This window comes from Bipolaris maydis (assembly GCF_028858645.1).
Source record: "Bipolaris maydis strain C4 unplaced genomic scaffold PSV08scaffold_9, whole genome shotgun sequence".
Lineage (NCBI taxonomy): Eukaryota > Fungi > Ascomycota > Dothideomycetes > Pleosporales > Pleosporaceae > Bipolaris > Bipolaris maydis.
This window is the reverse complement of record NW_027093865.1, coordinates 1,773,761-1,795,601: the sequence shown is the minus strand read 5'-3', so window position 1 is coordinate 1,795,601 and position 21,841 is coordinate 1,773,761. Positions and strand designations below refer to the sequence as shown.

Genomic DNA, 21,841 nt, shown 5'->3' with positions numbered 1-21,841 from the left:
CAACTCGTTGGGTTGAACATTGAACAGCAGCCGGACACAGAACTTGATGATCAATCTCTTTGTGGGAGGGTATATTTGGCCATATAATACACAACTCTTGTACATTGGTTACATCTTGCCTCCAGTAAGCTCCTCGGCAAGCTTCTTGACTCGCTCCTTGGCGAGACCAACGCCCTCGCCGCCCTTGAGCTTTTGTAGCATATCGCCCACACCCTCGGGCATAGGTCCGTGCCATGGACTGAGCCCCTCGTTGCCTGCATGTCTGGGGCCCATGTTGCCTCTCATATCCCAGCCCATGGGCGACTCTTCTGTGCCAAAAGCCTTGTCAATGGCTTCGTCCAGCTGTTGTTCGTCTACAATGAATTCGCGTGCATTGGTGTACAGGTCGTGGAGACGCGATGCGCGCATGGCGTCCACCTTTGCCATTCGACGTTGGTAGGCTCTGCTGCGGGCCTTGGAGATGTCTTTTCGCGGGGGCAGGCTGTCTGTGAGAAAGTCGCGGATGCCCTTGGACACGGAGTTCTCAGTCAAGATGTCGACTTCGCGGCGGGGCGCCATGGCTAGCTCGCGCCTCTGCGCACCAATGGCCTGGATCTTGGCCATGTACTGTGCCTCTGATGTCACTTTTCGCTCGTGCAGCTGCTTGACACCCTCTTTCAAGTTTTCTCTCCTCTTTTCCGCCAGCCGTTGCTTGTACAGCCGGTACTCGGCATCTCTGCTATATGGACCCGGCACTTTTACTTCCTTGGGCTCCCGCGCCGTCTTTCCCAGGAAAACATCTGATTCCTTCGGGTGCTTATTCCTCGTCTTGAATATATCGCGTGGAATGGGCAGGTGGCCTTTTACTGTGGGTTTGGCCGGGTAGGTGGGCTGCAATGGCTTGGGGACTTCGACATAATTTGGAGATTGCGGGCCGAGGGCGAGTGACGGTGGTGTAGAGGAAAATGCGCGGCCGCCCAGGCTGGCACCGGACCCATTGAGGGCCGGGGTGGGAGAAGGAGACGTCCAGGCAAAGCGGACAGGTATCCGCGGCGGCATTGCGATGGTAGTGAGGGAGCCAAAGCAATGCGGAGGTGCGGGCGTGGTGTTGGTCGGCCTGGCTGTCTTCGAAAATGTCGGTGCCAAGCCGGCTTAGCTCCACCCAGACTAGCTCCGCCTCTCAAAAAAAGTTGTCCATTCCCATATTCGCGATCTTCCTTCACTCTTCGCCCTTCCACCTCTTGTCAATCCCCACCCAAAGGAAGCAGAGCCAACATGGGAGTTCACAAGAAAGAGAAGAGCCGCCGCGAGCGCGAGGGCAAGGCGCACGATGGCATGGCCAATGTCAAGGTCAAGGGCACCAACTTTTATCGGTATGTATACATCCACACTACTATGCGCCCTGTAGATGCTAACAGCTCACAGCGATGCGAAAAAGGTAAAGGTGCTCAAGCGCCTTACCGATGGCAAGGCCGAGCGCAATGCCAAGGGAGACATCACAAAGGCCGCCGTCTACCAGAGCCGTGATGCGCCCGTCGCCCGCGTCGAGCCCAATCGCAAATGGTTCAACAACACGCGAGTGATTTCTCAAGATGCCCTCGAGAGCTTCCGGTCCGCTGTTCAGGCTCAGGCTGCCGACCCCAGCACATATCTCATGAAGCGCAACAAGCTGCCCATGAGCCTGATTGAGACGCCGGGCCAAATTCCTGGTCTGAAGCAGCATGCGGCCAAGATTGCTGTCGACAGCCAGCCCTTTTCAGACACATTTGGCCCCAAGGCCCAGCGGAAGCGACCAAAGCTTGACTTTAGTTCCATTGAGGATCTTGCCGGCCGAACTGACAGCATGCACGAAAACTACGTCGAGCGCCTTGAGCAGGCCAAGCTGTTGTCAGGTACCTCGGGCGAAGAAAAGGAGGGCGACAATGATACTCCCAATGGCGAGCTCACATCAGCTCGAGAATTCATCTTCATGAAGGGAACCTCGAAGCGCATCTGGAACGAACTCTATAAGGTAAGAGCCTTCACTCAAGGTGGCCCTAGCTCCCTGCTGACCCTTCTCTGTTCAGGTCATTGATTCCTCCGATGTCATCTTACATGTCCTCGACGCCAGAGATCCCGACGGTACACGGTGTCGATCAGTTGAGAAATACATCCGCACAGAAGCCCCCCACAAGCACCTAGTCTTTGTCCTTAACAAGGTTGACCTGGTGCCCTCCAAAGTAGCTGTAAGTTCCCTCTTAACAACCCTTCCCTCTATTGTCCACACCCTCCTTAAGTCAAGGACCTTTTCCTCTGCTATGATTACGGTTCTGTTACAAGTTGGGAAGAGCAAAAGCGGCTCGCCGGCCCAAGATCGTCTTGATTGCGGGTCGATTGGCAACCGTCCTGGTTGTCAGTCAATAGAGTCACGCGTGATTTGTTTGAGTTGAGGACCGTCTCTGCACTCGCAGCTTCATGGCGGTACTCTTAGTAATATTTCACACATTCCATTGTCGATATACAAGACTTCTTGTTTCACGAATGGACAAAGCTAACACCGCTTAGGCCGCATGGGTACGCCATCTGAGTCGTGAATTCCCAACACTTGGTACGTTTTGTTGTTACTATATTATGTACCTGGTCCATGGACTAACCACAAGGACAGCTTTCCACGCCTCAATCAATAACAGCTTTGGCAAGGGATCCCTCATTGCTCTTCTCCGTCAGTTCAGCTCTCTTCACAGTGACCGCAAACAAATTTCGGTTGGCATGGTTGGCTACCCAAATACTGGAAAGTCATCCATCATCAACACACTTCGAAAGAAGAAGGTATGCGTTGTCGCGCCTATTGCTGGTGAGACCAAGGTGTGGCAGTACATTACTTTGATGAAGCGCATCTATATGATCGACTGTCCGGGTATTGTCCCACCGAACCAAAACGACACGGACGAAGATCTTCTGCTGCGTGGTAGTGTTCGCGTAGAGAATGTCGAGTACCCGGCGCAGTATATTGAGGCTGTCTTGAGGAAGGTTCAGCCCAAACACCTCCAAAGAACTTACGATATCAAGGAGAAGGACTATGAGAACGACGCTGTGCGATTCTTGGAAGTATTGTGCAGAAAGAGTGGTCGTCTGCTCAAGGGAGGCGAGGCTGACATTGACGGTGCTGCCAAGATGGTTCTTAACGACTGGATAAGAGGAAAGCTCCCTTGGTTCACTCCACCACCCTTCAAGGAGGGTGAAGAGACTGGACCTGTCAATGAGAAGCGTGACGGCAAACTTGGTGAGATGAGCAAAAAGCGCAAGCGTGACGGCGAAAGCCAAGCTACCGGAAGTGTGGCAGCGACTACCGATGCAAGCGGCGCAGCTCAAGACCAGATCGACGACGATGATGACGACGATTTTGGTGGCTTCAGCGAGGATGATGATGTGGAAGAAGATGATGATGAAGATTCGGAAGATGAAGAGGGCGGTGCCACACTCGAGGGTGCCGAGGATGACGCAAGCGAAGATGATGAGGCTGTTGAGCAAGAGCTTGCTGCCATATCAGAAGCGCTCACAAAAGCAAAAAAGCGTCAACGGAAAACATGATGACCATTAAAAGAAGAATAATTTTGATTCAAATGATACCCCAACATTACGACGCATCATCACAATGCATAGACCAAGTTCGCCGATTTCATCCTCGTCCCTCAGAAAGTGTGAGTTCACGCGTAGTCACGGGTGATAATATTGCTATTGAGAGAGAAAGTGTACTCATTCAAACATAGTTTTCCATTGGAAGCGTTGCTATCAAGAGACAATCAAGGAATTAAGGTTTACGTCGCGCCCTCGGGCCGACTACAATCCGGTGTGACATCGATGAGTGTCTACTCTAAAACCAAGGCAACCTTTTGTTTCAGCATAGACTTCAATCCTTCTAGGTGATATCATAAAAACAGGTAAAGAAATGGTCTTCGATCCGAGAGCCCCGTACTCTACCGACATGGTAGCACTTAGTATCTCGTGATGGCTTTGTCTTACTGGTAGGTGGTGTTTCGCGTGAGTTCTCTTCGTGACACATTGGTGTTTGCTGTCCCAAGCTGATTGGAGTTTGTAGTACCTTGCGTGCTTTGGTGTCGCTTTCTCACGTCGAACACGTCCAACATCATCTCTGCAGTCACTTGAGCAGGGCGAACAGAAAATATCACCGTGTGGGACACATACGCGTCTGACACAACTACCGTAGTACACATAATGTTCTGCTGCGGGGCAGAGTAATATGTAAGCCGTGCCCTTCCGGTACATATATCAAAGACACTCCGGTCCCTGCATATATAAAACTAACAGCAGTATGGACAAGTCAAGCTCTTTAGTCAAACTTGCGCAAAAGATCCTTGAAGAGGCAGAGAAAGTGGAAGCTGGTGGTAATGGCGAGGGGTCCACTGATGCTCTCTTTGGAGCAACGCAGGAGTTGCAAACGTCTCTACTGACAGCACCGAAGCTACTTGAACAGCACCAGATCCGCTGCCAATGTCTCGCTTGTTTGAAATGGTTGGCGAGATTTGATATCTTCAGTCATGTCCCCGCTGATCTCAGTCCTATTGCCTATACGGACCTCGCGGCCAAAGCGAATGTGCCCGTCAGGCGGCTGCAGTCAGTCGTGCGGATGGTCATGACGGATGGGATTTTTTTCGAACCCTCACCAACGGAAATTGCACACACCCAACTATCAGCATCGTTCGCAGCAGATAGCTCCCTTCTAGATTGGGCTTCCTTTATATTGAGTTACCAAGCTCCTGTGGCATATCAGTTCACTGAAGCAACAGTCAAATGGCCCAACCCGGTAGCCAAGCACGAGACAGCGTTCAACCTGGCCCTCAACACCGACTTGACTTTTTTCGAGTACTTGGAAGCCCATCCAGACATGACAAAGGCCTTCGCAGGCTACATGCGTGGTTTGCAAAGAAGCCGAATGGGCAAACTCCAGCACGTTGTCGATGGCTTCGACTGGGCCAACCTGGGCGAAGCAAACATAGTCGACGTTGGCGGTTCGACTGCACACGCATCTATTGCACTAGCCTCCGCCTTTCCAGACCTCCACTTCACCATCCAGGATCTCCCCGAGGTAGTCCAAGAAGGCAAAGCCAAACTACCCCATTTTGCCGACGCCTCTGTAACCTCACGCATCAACTTCTCGGTCCATGACTTCCTCACACCTCAGCAACCCCTACCCAATGGTCTCAAACCCGACATCTTCTTTCTCCGCAGAATCCTACACAACTGGCCCGACCACCAGGCCCGCGAAATCCTCAATCACCTCGCCGTCGCCCTACACGATAGTGGTAATCCCCACGCCCGCATTCTCGTCATGGAGTCGATTTTACCTCTCCCCGGCACCCTTCCTCGCTTCGAAGATGCCTATTTGCGCGTACGTGATCTGACCATGAACCAGCTGTTTAATAGTAGGGAGCGTGAGTTGGAGGAGTGGAGGGGACTTTTTGCGAGTACGGAGCCGAAGTTGGAACTCAGGGGGTGGAAGCACCCGCCTGGAAGTGACATGGCGGTTATGGAGGTGGCTTTGGTCGGAGGGGAATGAGTGTTTGAGGTAATGGTGATGGGGTTGGGTAGGGCCAGTAATAATGCGGAAATGTTGGTAGTTTGAGACTTGCTGTGCGTGAAGGATTGGCGTGTCTAGAACATAGAAAGAAAAATCCTAATCTATTGTTCTGCGGAGATAACATTAGTGAAATGACTCCTAAAATGCCTTTGTTCACTTCAGTGTGGGACGTCTCACTATCTCCTTAATGGGTGATATGCTTTGTACACCTGTATTACTCCCTCAGTACTTTGAACTAGATCAAAAAAAGATAGTAATCTCCCCACCCCCCCCCCCCCCCCCTCCCGCGGTGGAAACGAAAAACCCACACGTGGCGATAGGAACGACAGGTACTTTAACCTTGCCTCAGCGTCGCCCTTTGTCTATAAAACATACATATACAGTCCAAACGCTTGTAATTAGCTCTAGCTATAAGCAATTCTCTGTTTAGCTTAGCATACATATTATAGAATTATAAAGTATTTATTACTAACGTAGTTCATAAGCGAGCGGGCCACCTAAGCGAGTAGGCTACTTTGCACTAGCGCGTTAACGCTAATATAATAACGCGTGATATCTTAATAACGTAATACTTAAACTATCTTTACTAAATTAGATCTTTAGCTTACTTTATTAAATTTTAAATTATAACGTATTTAAAGCTAAAAATATACTACTACTATCTATAATATCTTATAAATAACGCTATAGCGTAGAAATGTTAGAACGCGTTTCTAATATAACTATAAAGCAAATTTAAAGCGCCTAAATAAGCTAGAAGAGGAAATTATTATTAAGCGTATTCTTAAAGAGTCTACGCGAGGATTTACCCCTATAAAGGCTAACCTTTAAGTAATAACTAATAAACTATTAAAGAAACGCGCTAGTAACTCTATTAGTAAGAACTAAGTTAATAACTTTATTAAGCGTACTTCTAAGCTCTATATATACTAGAGCTATCTCTATAACTACTAGTAAGCTACCTATAAAGATCTAGTAGCTATCTAGTACTAGTTTAATCTAGTTAAGATAATAAAGTAAAAGTAGAGTATTATAAATAATAATATCTATATGTAATAGCTGAGCTACTGACACGACTGATATCCGAACAGGGTCCGAACTAGTTTCTCTTAGGGATTAGTGGGAACTGCAAAGATATAAAAGCCCGCCGTCTATAATAGCTTATCTGGTAGTTTTTCGATATCCTTTCGTACAAGGCCTATAGGTGTGAATTAAATCTTAGATTACTTATGTCTTACGCACTCCTATATGCCTCTGAAGTGACCCTACGTTTGAGACAGATCCAATTTATCTTGCCTGCGCCGTTACACTATAACTTTAATAAAACTAGCTTTATAATAAGTAAGATTTTATTATAGTTAGTTATTATAAGCTTAGAAGAATATAGTAAAAAGAAGTAATTATAACTAAGTAACTATAAGTAAGTTACTATAATCTAAGGCGTTATTATAATCTATAATTAGTAATAAAGAAAACTACTTACTAGTAATTAGTTTTAAGGATCTAAAGGATGTACCGCACTATATATTATAAGTAATAAGAAGAATTCTCTTCTTAATGTAGAATAATAAGAGTTAGAGGCTAACTATATTTACGTTAGAAGGTAATAAACACTATAAAGCTATAGTTACGTAATATATATACTCTTACTAAGAGCTCTACTCTTAAAGTATAGGTAGCCTTAGAAGAATTATACTTCTACTACTTCTATAGAAAAGGAAGAATAGAAAGTACTAAAATAGAAGTAATAAGAATATAAGAATAGATAGATTTTATTATTACTCTTATTATAGTTAACTAAAATTATACTTTCTTACTAGTATCTTTACTTAATAAGATTACTACTTATTAGTTTATAGTAATATAGATTAAGTTTATTAAACCTTTTATTACCTTTCTATCTAAAGTATACTACTCTACTATTTTATTAAATAACTTTATAGAATACTAGTATAAAACTTACTAGCTATAGTATAGAACTTAGTAAGAGAAGTATAAATCTATACTTAATATAATACTTTAAATACTTATAAATTTAGTAAACTTAAGAAGATTAATATTAAAATACTTGTTTAAGATTTAAAGATATCTTATAACTAGGCTTGGTTATAAGTAAGTATTAGTAGACTGGTTTAGAGTTCTAGACTAGTACCTACTCTAGTAATTAATAATAAAATATTAACTCTAAGTAATAATAAGGTAGATAATAATATATATAACTTATAAGAGTTATAAAATCTTAAGTACTAAGCTATAATTTATATATAGTAGATAGCTAAAATATAAGTAATAATTAATTAGCTTATAAGTTAGCTAATAACTATACTAAATAAAAAGCCTATTAAGAAACTTAAGATAATAACCTTAAATAAGTATAATAGTAACTAAGAAGAGTTATAAATATTTCTTACTAATATTAAGTTATACAATAGCTATTATATTATACTAAATAATAAAGAAAAAATACTTATAGCTAATACTTATATAAAAAGAAAAGTAGTAAGCTAAATAAAACTTTATATGGAGGACTTTTTAATAAATATTAATAATAAAGAAATAAAGGATAAGATGCGTATCTTATTTAGTAGTTAGGCTAACTTTATAGAGGAATTAAAATATATCTTTAAGAAGATAAATATAAAAAGCTAAGTAAAGAAGGCTATATCTCGCCTAAAATAAACTAAAGTAGTTTTAGCTTATATAGTAGAGTTTAAGTAACTATAAATATAAATTAATTAAAATAATTTAGTACTTTAAATAATATATAAAGTAAGTTTAAAGAGAAATATTAAAGATAAACTTATATATTATAATAAGCTAAAAGATTTATACTAGTTAATTAAGTTAGTAATAAGAATTAATATATAATTATAAGAATAGAAGAAAGCCTAGAAAGAATATAGACTAGAGCTACTCTTTACTAATACTTAAAATTATTAAAATAATAAGAATTATAATAGAGATATATATATAACTAGTAAAGTATAAGATAAGTTTAAGAATAAGAATAAAGCTTAAAGAAAGTTGAATAATAGTCTTTCTAAAAAAGAATACTAAAAGTATTATAATAATAAAGTATACCTTTACTATAATAAAGTAAGACACTTTTATAAAAACTACTTAAAAAATAAATTTAAGTAAGAAGTAGTTAAAATAGAGATACTATAACTAGTAATACTATACTTAACTAAGAAGCTAGATAAGACTCTTTATAACGGCGTAGGTAAGATAAATTAAATTTATTTTAGATATAGAGTTACTTTAGAGGTATATAGAAATATATAGAATATAAGTAATCTAAGATTTAATTTAATACTTATAGACCTTATATAAAAAGATATTAAAAAACTACTAAATAAGCTATTATAGACAGCGGGCTTTTATATCTTTATAGTTTCTACTAATCTTTAAGAGAAACTAGTTTGGACCTCATTTAAATATTAGTTATATTAGTAGCTTAGCTATTATACTACCCCCTCTCTTCTTTAATAGCTTATTTTAAGCCATTAAGAACTTTTACTATAAAACTATCTAAACTTTTTACCTATAATATTACTACTTACTATTTTACTTAAATTAAAATAGAAGCTAGTATTTTTCTACATGCGTAATATTAGTCTATTTATTTACCTATAAGATATATTAATACTACGCTACCTTACCTCTATAATAATAATAATAATAAAACTTTTTCTATATCTTTATATATATATATATATATAAATATATATATTATACTACTTTACTATCTTACTAGTATATTACTAAAGGTATATTACTTTATTTATCTTTATTTACTTTATACTTTTATATATAGTATCTTTAATATTAATTTTAATTTTAACTTAGAGAAGTCTAAGAAGTATAATTATTATACTTAGTAGAAAAAGAAGTACTTACTTATAAGTTTAACTACTCTAATTAGTAATAATAGTTTACTAACTTAGTTAGGTCTTAGAGTACGTTACTAATAAGTTTATAAATTTTATTACTACTATAGATTATTATACTACTATCTATAAGAGTAAGAATCTAAATACTAATTATTACTCTACTAAGAAAGTAATAAAGAAAGCTACTTTAGTTTTTGCTTACTAAGTTTAAGTAACTTATAATTAGGAGAAAAAGTTATTAGTTATATAACTATTAGCTACTAGCTACTAAGTTCTAGTAGAGATTTAGGGCTATCTTAGTTATTTAGAGAATTAGGTAGTAAGCTTAAAGTAAGCTATTACTAGCCTTATAGCTACTCTAGCTTCTATTCTTTATTATTAGTTAAGTTAAGATAGAAGAAGAAGTAGTAAGAAGAGAGAGGATTTAGACGTAGTTACGTAGTCTATTTCTAACTATTATAGTTTAGAAGAGAATAGTACTACTACTACTACTTCTAAGTTAGAGGTTTAAGTAATAGTAGAGAGTCTAAGAGGTTTAGGTTCTTTTTATAAGAGTTTTTAATCTATTTTAAATACTTATTATTAATTTTAATTTTCTTATTCTTTTCTTTAAATTTAATTATCTTATAGTAAAGTTATATTATCTTTACCTTACTTCTAAGCTTAAATCTATCTTAATAGAGCTTAAAGTAGTTCTAGTTTAATTAAGTTTTATTTATAGAAGAGTTTAAGTTTATAAAGTACTTTTATAAAGTTAAAAATAAAGTACTAAGTAAAGTATAAGTTATATCTAACCTACTTCACTTAATACTTTAACTTTAAGTAATATAACTTACTAGCTAAGATTTTTTTAACTTTCTACTTATTTATACTATAGATTAGAATACTTAGAAGTTTAAGTACTTTTTATTCTAAAAGAAAATTTTAAGAGTCTTTATATAAGAGTTCAAAAGTAAAAATATTATAAATTTAAAACCCCTCTAGTAGCTAGAGCTAATAAGAATTTTCTACCTATTCTAATACCTTAAATAGTTCTTTCTATTTATTAAATAGCTTTTAGCTAAGATAGCTTAAATTAAGATTATAAATATCTAAAAAGACTTAATCTCTTATCTTCTAGTTAATAAGATATTAGTACTAGTTTACTATAATTTATATCTATTTTTAAGTTTTCTTAAGTTATTTCTTAGTAATCTTCTAAGTTTTATATATTTAGCTAGCTAATATAAGAGTCTTTACTTAATTTAACTTATTAGAAGTAGAAAAAAGTTTTAGAGCTTAGTTCTAATTCTAGCTTTATTATAGTTTTATTTTATATAGAATTTAGTATAAAGATATTCTAATAGAGCAATAAAGTAAGAAAATTTAAGCTTTATTAATTAGAGGTAATAACTTACTTTAGTTATCTTAATAGTAGATTATAAATTAGCGTAGTCTCTAATTAATATACTTATTTATAATCTTAGTTTAGCTATTTATCTTCTTATAATAAGTTATAAATAGTTTAACTTTAATACTTAAAATCTAATAGAACTTAGACTAAAATGAAAAGATAAACTATAAGCCTCTATAAGAAATAGTAATTTTAAGTATATAGCTAAAATAGTATACTTATTAAATAAATAGCTTAGTTATACCTCTTACTATAATAGTCTTATAATAAGAGATAAAGATAGCTTACTTTAATAAGTAGTTAATAATAACTATAATTATATTATAATTAGACCTATCTTAAGAGAATTTCTTAAAGTCTATATATAAGTACTATATAGGCTTATTAAGAATTAAAAAGAAGTAAATTATACTAGAAACTTAAGTCTATCTTAGATGTACTTTTTAGTATACTATATAGTTCTAAATATATCTTTAATAAGAAGCTTCTATACCTTTCTAATAGTACTTTTAAGCTAGTAACTAGTAGGTTTTCTTAGTATTAAAGTAAGTAAAAGAAATCTAATTATATACTTCTTATATAAAATAAGTATAAAGAATTAACTTAGAGAGAATATATAGCCTATCTATATATAATAGAAAGTTACTTTAGAATTAATACTCTTCTAGTAGTAATACTCTTTTTTTCTAAACGTAGGAATAGTTAAGTTATAAAATAGCTTTAATAAGTTTAAGAGAGTCTAAAAATATTAACTCTAATAAGAGTTTAATAATAGAAATAGTAGTAAGTTACTAGTACTTTTAGATTATAAAGATCTCTACTAAGTTAGAGTAAATTTAATTATCTAGTTAGTATAGTCTTAGTAGAACTTATAACTTTTTATTAATTTAGGCTAACTTAAGAATTTCTATATTTTATTCTTACTATAAAAGAATATTAAGATAAGCGTTTCTCTTACTAGGCGTATATTAGATCAGAAAATTAAAAAGAGCTAGCTTTTTAGCCTATCTTACTTATCTAGTATTTAAAACTTTAGTACTTATAAAGTATTCTAAAGAATAATAATTTAAATATATATTAACTTAAAATTTAGTAAAAAGTAATTTAAGTTACTATTTACTAAAAGTAGTAACTATAGTAAATAGTTTCTTATTATAGATCTTCTAATTTTATTCTAATCTAGCTAGGACCTTACTAAAGAACGCTATTAAGTACTATTTATTATTAGGCTAAAGTTAAGAGAAAACGCTAATTATAATACTATTAGAAGTATTTATTTCTACCTTTATATTATACTTTAGTTAGTAGTAATATAAGATTAGTATTAAGAAAAGAGTAAATTTTAACTTATTTAAAGTAGCTTAATAATCTAAATCTTATATAAAAGAATATAAGAGACTCTAAAGAGCTAAAAGTAGTTTAGTAACTTATAAATATTTAAGTATAAATTACTAGTAAAACTAAGTAAAGCTTAAGAATAACTTTACACTTATAATAATTATAGGTAGTTTCTAGTTCTTTAAAGCTTCTACCTTTTTAAGATCTACTTCTAATCTTTAGTTTATTAGTATATACTCTAGGTATTTAGTTTAAGTAATATAGAATTTACTTTTCTTAATATTTACTTAAAGTCTAGCTACTTATAATCTTTTTAATATTTATTATATATATTAAGTATAGTCTCTAGGTAACTTAGAGTATATTAAGATATTATCTAAATAAATAATATAGAATAAGTTTAAGAATTTAATTAGTATATTATTTATATAGCGCTAATATATAGCTAGTCTATTAAATAGTCTAAAGAGTAAAACCTTAAATTTATAAGTTCTATAATAAGTCTAGAATATAGTATATTTCTTAGAGTTAAAATTTATTTAAATCTTATTAAAGGCTATATAAATATTTAGTTTTATAAAGATTTTTACTTTATAAGTATAAGCTAATAATTTATTAATATAGAGAATTAGGTAAAAGTCTTTCTATAAATTTAAGTTAAGCCTATAGAAGTTAATATAAATATAAAGGTTACTATTAGGCTTTTAAATATATAGAATAGAGGAGGTAAAGAAGCTACTACTAGAGTTAATATATTTTTTTTATAAGTTCTCTAATATAAAAGCTTTTATAGCTTTTAACTTCTTAGTGCTTTACTTATATAAAAAGCTAAACTAATTTAGAAGAGGTTTAGTAAGTATAATCTTTTAGTTATATTAATAATATTCTAGTAGTTAATCTATAGTAAATTTACTAAATATATTATAGTAAGAATTATATTTAAGTAAAAGCTAGTTCTAAATAAGCTTTATGTTCTTAGAATTATCTTTATCTAATCATTTTTATAAAATCTAATTAATTTTATTAATACTAGTAGTAAAGAATATATTTTTCTTCTATTTTATAGTATAGTAGAAAGTATTAGTAGAAATAACTATAATATAAAAAGATAGAGTTAGAATAAGAGAAGTCTAAATAAGATCTAAAGAGGGTTTAGTTACTAGTAAAAGTAGATATATCTTAAAGAGTTTAAAATAACTATAAATTTATTAAACTTTTCTTTAATAAGAGCTAATATATCTCTAATAGTTATCGTTCTTCTAAAGGGTGTCTTAGCGCTAGATATCTAATTCTATATTTATATTATATATAGGTTATTTTACCTATACTAAGAGAGAAGAGTTAGAATTCTATATAAGAGAATACTTAGCTAGCTATATAATTCTACTCTAAGCTATATTTAGCTAAAGTTAAAAATATTATAACTACTTTATTTCTATAATATAATCTTATAAACCTAAATCTATAATAATAAAAGTATAGTTAAAAACTTTATAACTATCAATATAAATATATAGTTAAATATACTTATTTACTTAAGTTTAGACCTAGTTCTAAAATTCTTTTACTATAATCTTAAGAGTAGCTTTAAAATAGAAATTTAAAAGGATCTTAAAATTAAATAAGTAATTATAATATTTTAGAAAAGACACTCTTTAGCTCTAGTATTAATTAATAATTATAAACTAATACTATAGCTCTTTAAGTATAAAATAATAAGAATATAAAGATACTTTCCTCTAAATAAGTTTAAAAGATAAATCTTAGTAAGATTATACTTATTTAAACTTAGGCTAAAGAGTTTTTTTAAGCTTTATTATTTTCTATTTAGCTTAAGTTTAAGTAGTATTCTTAAGTATCTATAAATTCTTTATTTTTAACTTTAATCTCTCTTACTTTAGAGATTAGACAATTACTTATATAATATCTAAGCTTACTATAGTTATAGTAGTTATTATAGTTAGCTTTTTTAGAGTTTAGTATCTTAAATAGTAGTCTTAAAGTAGAAGAAATAGCGTAAGAAAGAGTTAGAACTAAATTAAGTCTAGTATTATAATAATATAGATAATATTCCTAATTTAGTTAAAGATTTTATTTTATTAAGAAAGGTAACTTTAAATTAGATTAATATTCTAAGAGTAGCCTAAATAGAGTATTCCTTTATTCTATATTAAAATTAGTTAAGTATTATACTATCTTTTTAAATAAACCTACTTATAAAAATTTAAATCTTAAATTTAGTATTCTTAATACTAGTGTAATCTTTTTCTATAAGTAAAAGAACTATTTTAACTTAAATATAAACTCTTTTATAGCTGCGCTAATAAATTAAGCTTTAAATTCTAAAAAAGTCACTTTCTTCTTTATTAATAGTTAGTAGAAAGCTACTTATCTCTCTATCTATTTATTACTAGATATAAAATATAATTTAAGAAAGGAAATTATATTTTTAGTAGTTTTAAACTAGTTCTTACTTAATTTAGTAAGGTACTATAGTTTTAAGTATCTTTTAGCTATATCTATAGTATAACTCTATACTAGAGCTATTTTTATGTATTTACTCTAATAGTAATCTAAGTTAATATTTAGTTAGTCTTATATAGATACTTACTATTAATAGGATATTAGGTTAATTCTATTACTAAGGTTTTTAATAGGTAGAGTACGTTTACTTAGTTTAATACTAGAAGAGTCTAGTATAACTAATAGAAACCTTCCTAATCTAAGAATAAGTAATTTAGTTATTATTAGAAGAGTTTTAGTTAAGTAGATAAGATTATCTTTAGCTAGAGTATTTTTACGTATTAACTATTTAACTTATATATTTAGTCTAGTAATCTTAGCTTATATAGCTTTTACTTAATTATCTTTTAAATCTTCTTTATTAATCTTAATAACTAGCTTCTTTCTAGTTACTTTCTTTTAAGAGTATAGAGTTTAGTAAGTAACTTACTTTAAAGGTTCTACTAAACTTAATAAATTTTAGTTAGCTATAGTAGTTATCTCTTAAGCTAATAAGTTCTTAATAGTCTTTATATCTCTATTCTAGTATACTCTATATAACTTTTCTAAAAGTAATTTATTTTATAGAGAGTATAAAAGTTCTAAATCTAAAGGCTTTAGTTAATAAGAGATTTTAAGAATTCTATTTATATAAATATTTAAAGTTACTATAGAAGAAACTATAAGTTAACTCTAATAGTTCTTAGTCTTAATAAGGTCTAAATAGACTATTATAATATTATTTAGATACCATTACTAGTAGTAGTAAGTTTTTTAATATAATATATACTATTTAGAAATAACTATATAGTAGTAGACCTAGTATATATTATCTATTACTAGATTATTTAACATTATAGAATACTAAAGTTAATTATTAGTAATAGAGATAAACTATTTATATCTAACTTTTAGACGACGCTACTTATAGTAATTAGGACTAAGAGAAAGCTATTAATAGCTTACTTCTTATAAACTAATAGATAAATAGAATAAATAAATTGAATAATAAAGATATATCTTAGATTCTACGCTAATTATTAGTAAGATAATTAGGTATAACTATTACTTATAGTATAAATAGTATATAATAATAAAATATTAGAAGTAATAGGTAAAATACTATTTTTTACAAACTACGGACGATATTTAAATCTCGTTACTAGAATATATCTAAGTTTAAAGATAGAAGTAGCTATTATAATAGCTAAATAACTTAAGAAAATTTATAAAGAACTATAAGAGTTACTTAAATAGGCTTAATACTAAAGTATTTCCTACTAGAATAAGAAAAGAAAAATAGTATCTTAGCTAAAAAAGAGGGATAAAGTATACCTACTTATAAAGAACCTTCTTATTTAACGTCTAAGTAAGGGACTAGACTATATTAAAGTTAGACTATTTTTAATTTCTAAATAAAATAGACTAGTTACTTATATACTTAACTTACTAGCTAATATAAAGATATACTTATAATTCTATATATAACTATTAGAACTAGTAGACTCTAAAACGCTACTATAAAAAACATTCTATTACGAACCTAAAGAGAAAGATAAATTTAAAGTTAAAAGAATTATTATATACTAAATTAGAAATAATAAAACTAAATACTTAGTTAAATAGTTAAGATACCTAAATAGCGAGAATATATAAGAATAAGAGACAAACCTTATAAACTACTACTAGCGCCTAGTATAGTGTTACTAATATCTTATAAGAAGGACTAATCTATAGTAGCCGCGCCTAAAGAAGCCTTTAGGTTTACTAATATAACTTTAAAGTTAAACTCCTCTAACTTCTCAAGAGCCTCTAACTTCTCTATTATAGTTAAACTATAATTAAATATCTTAACTTAAATTTTAAGTATAAGTATAATATAGAGAGTTATTCTACTTATACGTTACGTCTAATATTGCACCTCACTACTCTATCTATAAAAACTAACTAATAAGAAGCTTAATACTAGAAGTCTTATATTACTTCTACTTAAGCTATACTCTTAATACTTTAAATACCCTTATAATAAGTAATATTATAATAGATACCTTAGCCACTTTCTAGACTAGAGAAACTATAGCTAACGCCTATAAACCTAATCTTTACTATATCAACTATAATAAACTTAAAGCCTAGCTCCTCTAGGTTAATTATTACTTTTACTTAGCTAGAGATAAGATTAATAAAAAAGATAAAGTTGTTTTAGCTACTAGTTACTATAGAGGTAATATAGAGAAATAGTCTAACCTTATTATTAGATAATATATAGATAACTCTATTAATAATAATAAGAATACTAACCTAGTTAAAGACTAGGATACTTTTAAAACTAAGATATAATAAAACTTTTTACTCTTTAAAGAATCTCTAATTATAAAATAAAAGATTTAGACTCTATACTAAACTAGGTCTACTACTAATTATATAACTTAATTTTAGTAGTATATAATAAATATTAAATAAGATAATAACACTCTTATACGCATATACTAATAAGGCCTTAAGCTAATAGTATATAGAGAACTTATAAGAAGTAGAGCTAATATTACTAACTTTAATAAACTTATAGTAGAAGCTATTTAACTTAATAATAAGCTATATAAGCTCGTATTAGAAGAACGACTATTTAATTAGGGAACGCGTAACTATAATAATAGAAATAATTAGCTAAGATAATAGCACTACTAATATTTATAGCCTAACTAGGGACAATAAAGAAGCTATTAGCTTAGGACACCTAGTATATACGCAACTAATAGATATAAACCTATACACCTTAATAATATAAATTAAGGAAAGGGACCTAGTAAGTCTTACTATAAAAAGAATAAGAATAATAAGAAAAAGATTAACTACTATATATATAGTAAGAAAGGCTATATAGTATATAACTACCTAAGTAAGAATAAGGTTAAATAATACCTTAACGTTCTATACTATAAATTAGAGCTAGATAATAATAAATTATAGAATATTATTATCTAACTAGAGATTATATACTATCTAGATAATATAGAAGTTATTAGTAGATTAGATAATTTAACTCTAACTATATCTAAGAATATATCTAAAGCTAAACTAGCTAGTAATAAGGAATATAAGACGCTAAATAAAGAAGAATAACCCCTTATATCTAAATATAAGAAAATAGTATAATTCTAAAAAGAGAATAGACTATTAATACTCTATATAAAGAGGTAAGATAGCGTAATACTAAACTTACTTAAGATTTATCTAAGAGATAACCTAGTAGAAGTAAATAAATAGATTAATATACTATCTATACTACTTAAACAACCTAATAAGGCCTATAATAATAATAAAACACTACTTAATAAATATAATACACTATAGTACCTATAATTAAATATTAACTTCTACTAGATTAAGATAACTCAATAACTACTAATGTATATATATATTATAGCTAATATTATAAGATTAGAATAGAGACTTATACTCTAAGAAGTAATATAAGTATAAAAGATATAAGAATAAAATAACTTTTATAAACTTATATAGTACTAGTATAATATAAGGAATAGAAACTATATAAGTATATTATAAACTACGTATATATATAACTACTACTTAACTTACTACTTAGATAAGAGAGGAGCTAGATAGAGCCTATAGTATACTAAAGGTATACTTAAGTATAAATAGCTATAGTATAAATATAAGGATAATAGCTACCTATTATATTTATAAGATAAGTATAAGAAAATATACTTTCTTAGTAAAATAAACTACTAAAATATTATTTAGATATAAATAATATATAAAGTATAGTACTTAAATAGTCTCTTAATAAAATATAAAGAAGACTAATAGTATATATACCTTAGTAGTAAATATAAGAAGTATATAGTAGTAAAAGACTACTATAGATATTAATAAGAAGAGTCTTTTTTAAGCTAATAATAGAGTAATAAGGCCCCTCTAAGGAAATTAATATATTAGAACTTCTAGAATTAATAAAGCTTAAGATAAAGCTTAATAGATAATAAATATAGATACTAGTAAATTTAGAATTATAAGTAAACTATATTTTAGCGTATATAGTAGCTTAAGCTAAACTTAAGGTATAATAGAAATAATAGCTATACTTACTATACGTAGCTAATAGCGAGCTAATACTAAATAAAAATAAGATTATATATAAGGTTAGATAAGTAATACTTAGTATCTAGAAGTATATAGAGGAAATTAACCTAGATATTATTAGACTAGCTACCTATAATATTATTTTAGGACTCTTATAGCTTAGAAAATATAACTTATAGATTAACTAGAAATTAAAAGTATTTTAATTTAAGTACTATAAAATAGACGTAACTATAAGCTAGCCTATATATTAGTAGAGTTTAATAGTAGATAAGAGTAATATTACTAATTAGTATAATAACGCTAAGAAGAAAGCGTACTTAAAAGGTAGTTCTTAAGATAGGAAGCTATACTCTATAGATACTAAAACTAGGCTAATAAATTATAAAGTAAGAGGAAGAGAGAATAATATAACTCTAGAGTTCCTTAAATAATATAAGAAATATAAATTTCTATTTAAGAAAGTAGTAGATAAAATAGTATTATTAGAGTATAAACTCTAGAATTATAAGATAGTTCTATAAGAAGAAAAGATACTAACTTTTAGGCCTATATATTAACTATTAAAAAGAGAGCTTAAAGTACTAAGAGAGTATATTAATAAGAGTCTAACTAAGAGATATATATAACTATTAAAGTTATTACTAAGATATCTAATTATATTTATACTAAAGAAAGATAGTATAAATTAACTATATATTAATTATTAGTGACTTAATAATATTATAGTAAAAAATTAATACCTACTACTAAATATTATAGAGCTTAGAGATTAATTATCTTATATAAAGATCTTTATAGCGCTAGATCTCTAAAATAGATACTACCTTATTAGAATAAAGAAAGGTAAAGAATAAAAAATAGTATTTAGAACTTAATATAGATATAATAAGTATTTAGTTATACTATTTAGGCTTATAAACGCCCTAGTAACGTTCTAGAAACTTATTAATAATATACTTAAGCTATACTTAGATATATTTATTGTTACCTATTTAGATAATATCCTTATTTATTTAGAAAATAAGAAGGATTATATTAAATATATAAAAATAGTACTTAAGGCGCTGAGTAAATATAGCCTTAAACTTAAGCTAAAAAAGTATAAATTCTATAAGACTAAGGTTAACTTCTTAAGCTATAAAGTAGAAGTTAATAGAGTATAAATAAGTAAAAAGAAGATTTAAGTTATTAAGAACTAGCTAATACTAACTATAGTTATAGAGATCTAATTATTCTTAAGATTTATAAACTTTAACTAGTAATTTATTTAGAACTTCTTAAAGATTATAATACTAATAATATAACTTACGCGTAAGGACACGCTATTTATATAGAGTAAGGAAGTAAATAAAGCCTTTAATAAGCTTAAGATAGTATACATTATACTATTATACTTTAAGATATTTACCCTAGGCGTACTAATAAAGATTAAAATAGATATATTAGATCTAGCTCTAGAAGGCTATACTAGTATACTTATTAATAATAAATAGTACTTAGTAGTATACTATTTAAGAAAGTTCTTAGAACTAGAAGAATAATATAATATATATAATAAAGAACTACTAGCTATTATAGTATATTTATAGTACTAGAGAGTATATATAAAAAGCTACTTAGATCTTATAGTCTATATAGATTATAAGAACCTAGTATACTTTATAATAATAAAAGTACTTAACTAAAGATAGACTAGATAGCCTAACTACTAAGATAATATATGTTTAAGATTATCTACACACTAGGAAAAGAAAATAGAAGAGTAGACACTCTTAGCTAATAATATAATATTATAGAAACTATGATAATAGTTAATAAACTTATACTTAAGATTAATAAAGATAGAATATTAGAATTTATATAAGAACTTAATATTATTATAAAGATTAAGAACGACATATTTAAAGAAGTATAGTAAACTATTATTAAAGAATATTATAATAATCTTATATATAGATATCTAGGAATCGCTAAAATAATAGAACTTATTTAATAGAATTACTAATTTAAGAGTATAAAAGATATTGTTATAGTATATATTACTAAATATATAAAATACTAAAAGAATAACTATAGTATATATACACTATATAAAGAGATATAAGGTTTAGAACTACTTTAAGAACTATAAATAAATATCTTTATAAACTTTATTATAAGATTACTAGCTTTAAAGAATCTAATAACTAAGGTTACCTATAATATAATACTTATTATAGTAGATTACTTTATAAAGTAAGTAGAGTATATACTATTTAGAAATAACTATATAGTAATAAACTTAGTATATATTATCTATAACCAGATTATTTAATATTATAGAATACTAATATTAATTATTAGTAATAGAGATAAACTATTTATATCTAACTTTTAGATAACGCTACTTATAGTAATTAAGACTAAGAGAAAGCTATTAAAAGCCTACTACTCGTAAACTAATAGATAAATAGAATAAATAAATTAAATAATAAAGATATATCTTAGAATCTATACTAATTATTAGTAAGATAATTAAGTATAACTATTATCTATAGTATAAATAGTATATAATAATAAAATATTAGAAGTAATAAGTAAAATACTATTTTTTACTAACTATAGATAATATCTAAATCTCTTTACTAGAATTTATCTAAGTTTAAAGATAGAAGTAGCTATTATAATAGCTAAATAACTTAAGAAAATTTATAAAGAACTATAAGAGTTACTTAAATAGGCTTAACGCTAAAGTATTTCCTACTAAAATAAAAAAAGAAAAATAGTACCTTAGCTAAAAAAGAGAGATAAAGTATATCTACTTATAAAGAACCTTTATACTTAATATCTAAGTAAGGGACTAGACTACGTTAAAGTTAAACTATTTTTAATTTCTAAATAAAATAGACTAGTTACTTATATACTTAACTTATTAGCTAATATAAAGATATACCTATAATTTTATATATAACTATTAGAACTAGTAAACTCTAAAATACTACTATAAAAAATATTCTATTATAAACTTAAAAAAGAAGATAAATTCAAAGTTAAAAGAATTATTGTATA

General features: G+C 29.6%; 3 protein-coding genes across 3 annotated transcripts; 2 read left to right on the top strand and 1 right to left on the bottom strand.

Moving 5' to 3' along the window:
- Positions 1-47: 47 nt before the first annotated feature.
- PSV08DRAFT_311158 (uncharacterized protein) lies at positions 48-1,079 on the bottom strand. The gene has a single exon (XM_014217290.1). It carries the CDS (start codon positions 1,036-1,038, stop codon positions 109-111), a length of 930 nt encoding a protein of 309 aa, XP_014072765.1. The 5' UTR covers positions 1,039-1,079; the 3' UTR covers positions 48-108.
- A 121-nt stretch (positions 1,080-1,200) lies between these two features.
- Positions 1,201-3,604, top strand: PSV08DRAFT_226050 (NUC091 domain-containing protein). Its single transcript, XM_014217292.2, has 5 exons — positions 1,201-1,352; positions 1,405-1,990; positions 2,046-2,204; positions 2,524-2,566; positions 2,624-3,604. Exons 1-5 carry the CDS (start codon positions 1,255-1,257, stop codon positions 3,547-3,549), a joined length of 1,812 nt encoding a protein of 603 aa, XP_014072767.1. The 5' UTR covers positions 1,201-1,254; the 3' UTR covers positions 3,550-3,604.
- A 266-nt stretch (positions 3,605-3,870) lies between these two features.
- On the top strand, positions 3,871-5,669 carry PSV08DRAFT_403082 (S-adenosyl-L-methionine-dependent methyltransferase). Its single transcript, XM_014217323.2, has 2 exons — positions 3,871-3,999; positions 4,058-5,669. The coding sequence occupies exon 2, from the start codon at positions 4,292-4,294 to the stop codon at positions 5,534-5,536; it is 1,245 nt and encodes a 414-aa protein (XP_014072798.1). The 5' UTR covers positions 3,871-3,999; positions 4,058-4,291; the 3' UTR covers positions 5,537-5,669.
- Positions 5,670-21,841: the final 16,172 nt, after the last annotated feature.

Coding starts and splice junctions, on each gene's coding strand:
- PSV08DRAFT_403082 (XM_014217323.2), top strand. CDS start 4,292: ATGGACAAGTCAAGCTCTTTAGTCAAACTTGCGCAAAAGATCCTTGAA.
- PSV08DRAFT_311158 (XM_014217290.1), bottom strand. CDS start 1,038: ATGCCGCCGCGGATACCTGTCCGCTTTGCCTGGACGTCTCCTTCTCCC.
- PSV08DRAFT_226050 (XM_014217292.2), top strand. CDS start 1,255: ATGGGAGTTCACAAGAAAGAGAAGAGCCGCCGCGAGCGCGAGGGCAAG. Junction 1,353..1,404: donor AAGGGCACCAACTTTTATCG/GTATGTATACAT, acceptor AACAGCTCACAG/CGATGCGAAAAAGGTAAAGG. Junction 2,205..2,523: donor TGGTGCCCTCCAAAGTAGCT/GTAAGTTCCCTC, acceptor AACACCGCTTAG/GCCGCATGGGTACGCCATCT.